Source organism: Carassius carassius, chromosome 7, assembly GCF_963082965.1.
Source record: "Carassius carassius chromosome 7, fCarCar2.1, whole genome shotgun sequence".
NCBI classification, from domain to species: Eukaryota; Metazoa; Chordata; class Actinopteri; order Cypriniformes; family Cyprinidae; genus Carassius; species Carassius carassius.
The window spans coordinates 1,137,854-1,150,085 of record NC_081761.1 but is presented as its reverse complement, the minus strand read 5'-3'; the positions used below and the strand labels follow the sequence as shown (position 1 = coordinate 1,150,085).

Below are 12,232 nucleotides of genomic sequence, written 5' to 3'. Positions count from 1 at the left end.
TTTCCAGCCTGGGAGATTAAAAATTGAGATTTTGATTATTTTTATTCTAATTAAGGAGTCGGTTATAAATATATTTCATGAACGAGAGGAGAAAAGGTGTGTGTTTATCAGCGAGGGATGACAAAAGCCAAAGAAAGGCAGTAATCTGAAAGGTGTTTCATTTAGTGAATGTCCTTGAAATGAAAGCAGAAGTAGTTTTGAGGATTGATGGTGATATTTTCCTATTATTGCTCACAGATGGAAAAGGAGTCTGTTGATTAAACCCTCATCTTTCTTCTTTCTCACAGCACACAAGACTATATTTCTGTCAGATGCTTTAAATGTAACACAATGACTTAGAAACCTCTGCCTGGTGGTTTAGTTTAGTGATCAATCCAAAGAGTCCAGGACTGTGACGTCTGAAATGTTTCTTGGCAAGGACACAAATCCATTTGTTATTGCTGACATTTGATAAAGCAAATATCAGTGTCACTATTATAGCGTTACATTACATTTTTTGGGCATTGCATTTGTAACATTACTTGCTTGATTAAACTGTGCAGTTTGTGTCATGCACGTATTTATCTGCCTCTCAGACTATAGAACAGCCTAGCAACAGCACTCAAACCACACCGAACACTCAGAACTCAGAACACCTTCTGTAGCAACTGCAGAACAATCGGAATATCCTAGTAACTGAATAGCAATTTGGAACTCCGTAGCAACTGTAGAATAGCACAGCACAGTCTCACACTGCTGTGATGTCTGTGTTTGTGTGTCTTCCTAAAGGCAGACTTCAGGTGCTTCCCAGCAACAACCTGAAGATCCTGCGAGTGAGTAAAGCTGACGAGGGAGTGTACCGCTGTGAAGCACGTGTGGAGGCCCGTGGAGAAATCGACTTCAGGGACATCGTTGTGCTGGTCAACGGTGAGAGCTGTTCTTCACACACTTCCTCACTGAACTCTGAAAGTGTACAGCACTCCACTGTCACCGACTGACCAGCCAGACCTTTACCAACTCACTTAATAACAATGAGATTAAATGTCATAACACTGATAGAATAAGATGAGTTTTCTCATGGTATCTGTGGGATCCATCCATCATCCATCCATCCAACCATCCATCATCCATCCATCCATCCATCCAACCATCATCCATCCATCATCCATCCATCCATCATCCATCCATCCACCATCTATCCATCCATCCACCAACCAACCACCATCCATCCATCCACCATCCATCCATCCATCCATCCATCCATCCATCCATCCAACCACCATCCATCCATCCATCCATACATCCATCCATCCATCCATCCATCCATCCATCATCCATCCATCATCCATCCATCCATCCTTTCATCCATCATCCATCCTTTCATCCTTTCATCCATCATCCATCCATCCATCATCCATCCAACCATCCATCCATCCATCCATCCATCCAACCATCCATCCACCATCCAACCATCAACCATCCAACCATCCATCCAGCCAGCCATCCATCCATCCAACCATCATCCATCCATCCAACCATCATCCATCCTTCCATCCATCCACCATCCATCCAACCACCATCCATCCATCCATCCAACCATCCATCCATCCATCCAACCATCATCCATCCTTCCATCCATCCACCATCCATCCAACCACCATCCATCCATCCATCCATCCCTCCATCCAACCATCCACCATCCACCATCCATCATCCATCCAATATAATTAATGTATGAATGCATCGTCACAAATCAGATGACCCCCAAAATAAAAACAGTAGGTTTTATGGGGCTAATCAACGTAAATAATGGTTTAATAATTATTAAATAATTATTTCTGAATGTGATCGGAACTCCACGCAGCTCCCGCACTACTTTCCATTGGAAATGAATGACTTCCGGTCTGTTGCTTGTCGTTCGTCGGAGACAGTGGAATGGCGGCTTAATAGTTCACCCTCATTGTCCCTAGAATCATAAAGAAACTTTCACTTTTTTAAAATGTAATGCTTTTAAATTTAAGTTAAACATTTTTACAAATGTCTTTTAATTTTAAAATTTGTTAACATTTAAATTTAACTTTTTAAATTAAAATTTCATTTTTTTTATTTTTAAATGTAACATAAAAAAATAATGTTACATTTTTACTGTTTTTATTTGCAACAATTTAAGAATATAAATAGTTTACTCTTTTTAAAAGTCATGTTTTTATTTTTATTTTCACAATTTTTATGTAATTTTGTATCATTTAAATGTAAATATAAAAATTTTGGATTTTAATTTTTTTTTACTATTTTAAACGTTGCTTTTTAACTTTTTAATTCAACACATATATTTTTTATTTAATCAGTTGCTGATGCTGTAAATGAATTTAGTTTAAATTAATTTAAATGAATTCAAAAACCCATCTGAGGAGCTGCATCTGTAAATCCTGTTGTCAAACCAAGCACATCACTTGAATAACTCAATTGTCAATCATAATTCTCTCAGAAGGCCTCTAGAATCTGTGTCCTTACTAGAAGAACAGTGATCCAAACGAGCCTCAAACAGATGGCGCACATATGCAACATGACCGTGTTAACTCAAGATGGAAGGTCAAAGCAGAACGAGGCGTTTCATTACAGCAGCGGATGGCGTTCCAACGCACCGTTATGATCCGCTGCAGCTCAGCCAAAGCTGGGAATAAATCTAGGGGAAAATTCTGGATGCAATCGCCAGTCTTGGACATGAGACCCAGGCATCATCGCTTGCTAGTCAGTCCTCACTAAGTGATTTAAGCAGCAGGTTGTTCTGTTCCGAGGCAGACGGCACTTGCCATGTCTTGGGGATAATAGGACGCGCCTCATTGAGCAAGCTTATTGGATCTTCCTGAAAGCTATAAGTGGTGATGCTAAATTGAATGCAATGCACTTTTATTAGTCTATGCATGTTATTACATCAGTTTAAAGAAGTATGAGTTGTGCAAATACTATTGTGTCCGTTCAGGCAGAGCCCGACACTATCAAAATCCTGACGACGGCTCATTCTGCAGAACACGGTAAATGAATGCGTTGAAAAGACGGTTGGCGTTTCGTGAAGCGTTAGTGAAGATAAGGTCGCCGTTTGCTTGTGAGTCACAGAAGCTTGAAGCTTATGTTAATTGAAACATTTAGTCACAAATCTAGTCGGCAGAAAATTGAGTGCAAAGATGCTGAGTTGATAAACTACATGTTTATCATTTTAGTTTGAATGTGCAAAGACTAGCATTTTAGTCTGAACTCTTCTCTTCAAGCTGGTTTATATTGGTCAACTGGGACTTTACCAGCACAAACATCTTAACCAGCAAAACACAATAACCACATATACTTCATGTACATTTCCCATTAAAAAAGTCATAGATTTGGACATTTAGTTAGTGCTAAGCATCTAAAGCAATGAAACTCAGTTGAGTCATGAAGTTACCAAAAAGATGATTAAAGCTGCCTATAAGAATCACATTAAGAACATGTCTCTGAAAACACACATCTGACTTAACTCGTCAACTCATTAATAGAGACTTTAATGGTCATTCAAGTCCTTCGCATTACTGAGCGATGACTTGAGAAGCGCCTGGTCTTTGTTTGCCCTTCTGTGTTTCTTCTATCTGTCCTGTACATCTGTGAGCATCGACGCAATTACGCCGATTATTAGCATGCAGATGTGTGCTAGCATGCTCTTTTCCGCGCCCTTAACCCAGACTTTCATCATCAGAGGAGCGATTTGAACACAGACAGGGGCCGAATCGCCAACTTCTGTCTGCATCTGCTCGATCCTTTTAAAGGAAATGTCAGCGAGATAGAGGGCGTCTCATTTGCGTCGTCCTTCGCTGATACACATCACCAAAAAAACGAGTCATTTCAGCCTCTTTGAATTCTAACAGGAGGCGAATGTTTAATGATTGTGCTGGAGAGACATTTTAGGGGCTGTTTGATTCTCTTAAAGCTTCGTATCAGATGGATTCATCTCGTCACCACACAGAGTTGTTTTGAAATAAGGACGTTATTCTTGAACATTTAAAGGGAATCAGACTGAAGCGTGAATGCAAACACTTGGCTGATGTGGTTTGCTGAAATATTGTTTAACAGTTAAATCATTTTCATTACAGCCCTGAGACAGACAGACTAGAGGAACATAAAAAACATAATTTGGTCAAAAAAATAAATAATTAAATAGGAACTGGAGCTTAAAACAACAATAGCAACAGCTGATTGATTGATTTATTAATAATTCAGTGTTTACCCCCCCAAAAAACTGAAGACCAGAAACATACTCTCATTGCTCAATAAAGCAAACATGCAATGCATTAAAAGATTGTGCTTTTGTACTAAATATGTTATGTTGATTTCTGTGTTTCTGGGTCTCTCTGCCAGGAAATACTGGTACTTAAATTGTATTATATGTATTATTTGTATACATTTATATATTTAGCTTGGGGTTTTGTACATATTTAATTTGTGTTTTACTAAATCTCTCAGAAATATTAAGTATTAGTCCACATTATTCAATATATTATTTATTCTTTTTTGTATAGATAGAAAGATAGATAATGTGTAATGTGTGCAAAAATATAAGTGTGTGTGTGTGTGTGTGTGTGTGTGTGTGCATATATAGATATATTTATATATATAATTTTTTAATATATTTTGCAGTAATATTTAAAAATTAGATTATGGCACTTTTGACTTTTCATCACTTTTAACTTTAGTACACATTTACACATTTATTTATTTTAATATTATTTTACATATGAAAATATATAGTTATATTTTATTATATACATAAAATATTGTTTATTTAAATTTTATTATTAAGTGCAAAATAAATAAAAAACTGGATTCAATTAGATGGAAAACACAATCAGAGTGGACTGACTGGTCAAGACATCCATTCTAATAGTGTTGGAGTTTGAATTCAAACAAGCATCTGACTTCACCTGTATAGAGAGAGACCTGGAAACAAGTGTTAAATGTGTGTGTATGGTATCGTTTCAGTTCCTCCGGTTCTGTCAGTGCCGCAGCAGTCCTTCAACGCCACGGCCGACTACCAGGAGTCAGTGACGTTCACCTGCATCACGTCTGGCTCCCCCGACCCTCAGGTGACCTGGTACTGGTGGGTAACATTAATGTTTGTCCAGAGACACTCTGAATGTTGCTGCTTGGTCCAAACCCTGAAGATGCAGCGATGTGTAGTGCAGTATGTAGGGCGCTGGACATCACAGCTAGTATGTAGGGCACAGTGTCCTCGATTCATCTATTCTATCTGTATGCAAATGGTTACGGCTCTGTGGCGTCGGGCCGTGAAGCGCTGATATGTCCTTTGATCAGACGTTCAAAGCCTTCCATGATAACCGAGGTGAGGGCCGGAAATGTTCAAACTCTGAGATCTTTCTATTGTGTGAGGGAGACATTGAATTTGTCTGTGTGAAATGTTTGCTGGCTGACCTGCATGGAGGGAAGAAGTTGTTGCATTGCAGATTTCAACATTTTGTTGTGGAGATCTTTGTGGAAGTCTAAGAGTGGATGTTTGTGAAAATGTGAAAAGTTATTTTCCATATAGTCTCATTGCTGTCTGGAGATATGATGTCTGGGGCTGTCAAGCGATTAAAATGTTATAAACCAATTTTGAGAAATAACCCCCAAAAATTCAAATAATGTGTAAAATGAGAAAATCATTGCAAAAAAATAAATAAATAAATAAATAAATAATTAAAAATAAAAAGCGTTGCTTTATATAAACATATAATTACATTGTCATGCCTGTTTTGGGGTTTTGGTTTATGCTCATGTTTTAATATTTTATTTTGTCATAAGTCATGGTTCTATTTAGTCATGTTTAGTCAATAAGTGCATTAAAACATAAACACAACCATAGTTTGAATAAACATAACATTAAATAAACATTACATATCTTATGAAGAAATATTTAGATTCAGCATCACATAAATAATTCTCAGAAATGATTTTTAATTGGTGTTTAAAAATGTTATATTGAAATATGAAATGATTTATAAGAAAGGAAAGCTCTCAATATTACAAATAAATTAAATAGACTAAATATTAAACTAAAACAACCAGTAGCTGGCAACAAATCCCTGTCTTAATTAGTGAGTCATTGAATCATTCATTCAACCGATTCATTCAGTGGCTGAATCAATGAATCACTGTGTCACTCAATTTATTCAAAAGCATGTATTCATTCATGTCGTTCAGAAAGGCACAACTGTTTTGTCAAATTTGTATTTGCAAAATAGAGCAAGACAGCCAATATTGAAAATTAAAAATGTAACACTTTTATTTAACTTTTGTATAAAATCAGTGGTGCAGATATTGACAAAAAGCAGCACTCTTGTTGTTGTGATATTGCTAAGCTATATCATATGATATAAATAAAAAATATGCATTTTTTCCCTCACGTCTTGAATTTTAGGCTGATATAACTGCATTCTATAAAACTCATCCTGCATCAGCGTAAGATGACAGACAGGTCTGAGCCAAATTATTGTGTTAAATTGACCGCCATAATAAAGACTTTTGTGTTTCTCACGGATGGGATTGAATCAGGGTGAACGAGAAGGTCCAGAGGTCTTTAGTAGGAGTGAAGTTATAACTTCTGAAACCATCAGTCTGATTATTACAAGCACAAATTGCAGCACAATTAGTCTTCACCGATTTATGATTGGCACGATAGTTTTCTAAATTGATGAAATTAAAGTGCATTAAGTCTGATGTATTTTTACAGAACAAAGTTCTCTTTAGTTCACTTAAACTTCAAAATTACAGTTATTAATAACTGTAAATAGATATAAAAGTGTGTTATATGAGTCATGTCGAATAAGTTTGCTGCTATGAAGATACTGTGTAGATCCACAAATTAATTATATTTTAAATGCTGTTTAATTTAACAGACATAATTGTTAATTTGATTAGTAAGCTTCAAGATATTGTGCTATAATCAAGTTATTTTGTATTTACTGCACAATAAAAATTAAAAAAGTCATTTTCTTATAAATGCATGGATTATCGCTCTGTTTTCTAAAAGACATATTTTATTACATTTTGTCATCATTTACTTGCCTCCAAGTCGATTTATGACATTTGCATCTGTGCAACACAAAAGGAGGTGTTGAGCAGATGCTCTCTTCATTTTCACTGAAAAATGACTCTGAGTAAATCATGACAGAATTGTCATTTTCAACATTGCATATCATTCCTCTCAACTCTTTGCTCAATGTGTTTTCATTGAATGCTTTGTTAGCTTGTTAAATTCTAATTGGGTCAGTGTTCCTCTGTTTTTCCTGATGCTGCAGTGGCTAATTGTGTCTCTGAACAGAGACCTGCGCTCACTTCCCTTAATTGTGATCTTGCTGTTGTGATTGAATCGTTAGCAATGTGAATTTTCATTTCTATAGTTAGTGTTCTTTTGTCTCTGCACTTTTTGTAGCTTAAACTCAGAAACTCTTAGTTTAACTAGCAAGCAGGGTTATTTTAATTAATTATTTTATTCAGCAAGGATTGCATAGCGTGATAGAAGACTAGTTAGGTGGGCAGGAGCTAAACCATTTAGTGCCTTATAAGTAAGTAGTAATAGTCTGCAACTGATACGGAACTTAATAGGTCCCCAGTGTAGAGATTGTAAAACTGGCGTAATATGATCATATTTTCTTGACCTGGTAAGGACTCTAGCCGCTGCATTTTGGACTAACTGTAGCTTGTTTTTTAAAGATGAATGAAAACCAACTAGCAGTATATTACAATAGTCCAATCTTGGGGTCATAAATATATATATCTTTTCTGCATCAGAAAATTAAATATATAGTTGAGTATCATCAGCATAACAATGGTAACTAATCCCATAGTCTTATATTACCAAGGGGCAACATGTACAATGAAAATTGCAGAGGGCCTAAGACAGATCCTTGTGGCACTCCATACTTTACAGGTATTAATTTCATTGATTCCCCAGTTTCCAGAAAAATATTGGGCAGCACAACTTTTTTTTAAACATTGATTATCATCAGAAATGTTTCTTGAGCAGCAAATCTGCATATTATAATTGTTTCTGAAGGATCATTTGACACAGAAGCCTGGAGTAATATTGCTGAAATTACAGCTTCGATCACAGGAATAAAATACATTCTAACATATATTTACATATAAAGCAGCTGTATTTTAATCAAATAAATTCAGCCTTGGTGAGCAGAAGAGATTTCTAGTCTTAATCACATGGTTACAACATATAATATATTGGGCATATTTATAGTTATAACATATATTTATTTATTTTATTTCAATAAGCTAAAATACAACATATGTGTTTTTGAAGTTACTGTATGTTGTTACCTTAAATGACTCCTTATCTTTATATAAGATGCTTGTTTTTTCATTAAGAGTCTGTATGCAATCGTGTAGAATTTGCTGATTAATTACCTCATGGATAGATAGGCTTTCTTCCTCCAAATTAATTTACACACACTAATTGAACTGGGAAGAGATTCTTATTCTAAAGGCTGTTAACTCAATGACAGATGTGTTCTCAGCGGCAGTCATTCATCTCATCTGATGGTTTGTGTCCACAGGAAGGGTCACGTGATTGAGCGATCAGAGCAGTACGTGCTTAACACACTGGATGGGGGCAAAAGCACGCTGACCATCAAAAACATCCGGCAGGGCGACGGTGGGTCGTACACATGCCGCGCGAGCAACAAGGCCGGGAGCTCCGAGAACCAGCTCTTCCTCAAAGTGTTCGGTGAGGAAGCATTTGTACATTGATTGATTTTAATAAGGTGTTTTGTTGTGGCATCTCAGAGAGAGTCTTTCCTCGTGACGGCAGTACAGACCATTCTTCTTTTCTTTTTCCATTTAGTTGCTTTCCACTCAGATTCTCTTGAAGAAAATGAAGTGATGTATCTTCGGACGTTAATGTGCTGCTATCTTGAATTTCATTTCAGAAAAATGAAAGACTGTTCAATTTTCATGAAAAACTCCAGCAGGTTCTTTATGGCACCCACATTCAATTTCTGTTTTCATGAAGCTGATGTGCATATTTACAAACTGATTATTCTGATTGGACCTCCTGTCTGTCGATTTAAAATATATGGAGATTTATAGCACGTGATGTTCACTAACAGGAGAGACGAGAAACAAAAACCACATAACAAAACACAAACAGCTGAAGAGGATAAAGATGTCAGGCACTGCTAGATATTAGTGCTTTACCCCTCAAAAACCTGATTAAAACAGCTCCTTTGTGAATTTTTTTTTTTTAAATTAAGGAATTCTCAGATGGAAATAAAAATATATAAATTAAAATATAGAATAACTTTAATATTGGTTAAAAAATTAGACAGTTTATCAGTTTATATATGCTGGTATATATTAAATTGTAAATATATTATATAATTATTAATTGTATTGCATTATTATTATTAAGAAGAAATTGTTATAATATAATTAATAATAATAAAAAATAATAATATGTGTTTATTTATTATTTTTAAATATTACAATTAAGGTTGAATTAATTTTTGATTGAGTATTGACTTTTACTTTTATTGTTTATTATTATTTTACCATTTTAAGTTTGTAATTGTAGCATTATTAACTTAATTCCTGTCAAAATGTGTAAAATACACAACCATTGCATTTGCACAATACATCCATTTTAAATCAATTATTTTAGCCAAATTTAAGAAAATAATCACTCAAATTTCAGCGTAGTATATACACACAAATCGGAAATGCACAAAAAAAATAATTATATGTAACAAATGTGAAAAATAATAACTGTTCGAGATCTGGCATTTAGTTATGGGCAATAAATAAACACCAATGCCAGGGGTTATTATCATTAAATAAAACGAATAATAATAATAATAATAATAATAATAATACTTTTGTTAATTAAAATAAAAATAATTTACAGCAAAATAATGTTTAAAAAGAACAAAAACAACAAAAGTCAAAACCACATCACAAAACACCTAAAAACGAGTAAAAATATAAACATTTAAATAAATTAATAATTATAATAAATTATAAAATAATCATGTATAATAGTATATAAATAATAAATTATATAATGACATATCGCTGACTAATATACATCATTATAAAAAAAAATTACCGTTTATTTATACTGAATATTATTTAATCATGTTCAGTACAATTATTTTCATGACATTATATAATCACAAATCAATACAAATATTAGTGTTTATAAACTGACTGTAATGCTTAACTTGTCAACAGTTAAAGTGTCATCAACCGTTGTCCATTTTTAACCAAAATAATGTTCTTGAATGATGTCACAGTGGTTCCAATTGGTTGCTAGGGTGCTATTTAGCAGTTGCTAGGGTGCTGTGTGTGGTTATCCCGTTCAGAACACATTAGCAACACTCTGGCATCCTCTTTTGCAGAGTTTCTTACGTGCCATCTTCACTGTGTGAACAGCGATACATCGTTGATGTTTCCTGGAGTGTTTCCCGGCTCGCACGTCTCCAGCGGTGTGTGTGTCTTTGCTGGAGTGTGTGTATGTAGCAGATGAATGTTTCGTTCTCCGCAGCCTCTGGGCGTTTCTGATGCATCTCCTGCTACAGATAACTCCTTGATCTCTGCAGATGCTGTTCAAAGGCTCAAGCTGTGAAGAGCTGTTTCTGCTGGCTTTCTTTCACTCCAGCATGGATTTATTCAGCGACGCTTCGTGCGAGAGCAGAAACGGCTCTTATGCATGAAACTTGTTTGCCCTCAACTCTGCTGGCATTTAAGGCAAAACCAAGAAAGATTCATAGAGTAGCTTATCTGTGGGACACACACAGACTTCTTACAGAGTTTACTGATGAGTTCAGCATTAAACAAGACCTTCCTGATGTGAACGTGTGCCTCTAAAACTCTCCAACTAAAGGGAGTTCATGCGGAAGAAGATATTTGGGGGGGATGGAGGGTTTGCATAAAATAAACAAGATTAATTTTTTTAATTATTATCAAAAATATTTTTTTTTATTATTATGAATGTAAAATGAAATGCTTTAAGAACGTTTTTGTCATTATATATTGGAAGGAAAAATTTGGCATAATGAAAATGTATTAATAATTGTGGTGGGGGGAGGGGTTGCCTAGCGTAAAATAAATGATTTTAATTATATATCCAAAAATATATATTTGAAAGGTAAAAAGGGTTTTAATATTGCAAAAAGCATATCTATTATTGAAATATTATATGAAAACATTATTTCATGAAGAAAATTATTATTATTATGCAAAAATATATTATTACTAATCATTAAGTACCTCCAAATGTCTTTAGAAATTATGTTCAGTTTTTTTGCAATTATCGTTATTTGCAAAAATTGTCATTACTGCAGTCTTTTTTTTTTTTATCACTAGACAGACAGCTAAATTCACACTAGTATCAATGGTGTAAATCTTTTCTGTTTCTGACATGGTGAATTGCACCATTCAACTACAAAAGGAGATGTGAAATAAACAATAAATATAATTAATTGTGATGCTTAACTGTGCAAAAAAAAAAAAAAAAAAAACTCTTATTTGTGTCTTAATTTGTATAATTTATTGCTTCACCTTGCTATATATGAAGATTTTACATCCAGGTTTTGATTTTTCACAGAATTATTATACAATTTTAGAATTTTTTTTTTCTTTTTCCAAAATGCATTAAATCAATGTAATTTTTTTTTCTCTCAAAATGCAGAAATAAATCCATTGCATAAATTTGAAAGTTATTTTTCATATTTAAACTGTTAAAAGTACACTACATAGTAAGTTGATCCACATATGATAGACTCTGAACTTGGTCAATACTAATTATATAATAGCATAATCAATAATAAATAAATTTCATCATGAACAAGAAATGGAACAATATTTGACTAGTGCTATGTGCTGTATTAACAAAAACACAAATGGCATTAATGAAAACATTAACACTGACAAGCTACGCAATATCGCGTTCATAATCAAATGTGATTCATCTTATGAACACAATATAGCGCATATTGTCACTGATCTACGGCTCTGTGTGTTAAATGTATCTAAATAATTTCCATCTGAAAGCACGTGATCACAGAACCGGCTTAAGTGACGAGATGCGGATAACATTCACATGCAGTTTATTGTGCAGCCGTTGTATGTTGATCACAAAGTACAAAGTAGATGAGGAAATCAGCATGCATGGTTGAGAGGATATATTGCATTTTGCAAAAAAGGGGGACTGGCGTTTGTC

General features: G+C 34.5%; 1 protein-coding gene across 3 annotated transcripts in view; it reads left to right on the top strand.

Annotated features, from left to right (window-relative positions):
• The window catches only part of LOC132143340 (neural cell adhesion molecule 2-like), a 227,431-nt gene that overhangs the window by 165,792 nt on the left and 49,407 nt on the right, over positions 1–12,232 (top strand). For all 3 annotated transcript variants that reach the window (XM_059553465.1, XM_059553464.1, XM_059553466.1), the window contains exons 5-7: positions 769–906; positions 4,987–5,104; positions 8,571–8,740. In XM_059553465.1, coding sequence (XP_059409448.1) covers positions 769–906; positions 4,987–5,104; positions 8,571–8,740 — 426 coding nt within the window. The remainder of the gene's footprint in view (positions 1–768; positions 907–4,986; positions 5,105–8,570; positions 8,741–12,232) is intronic.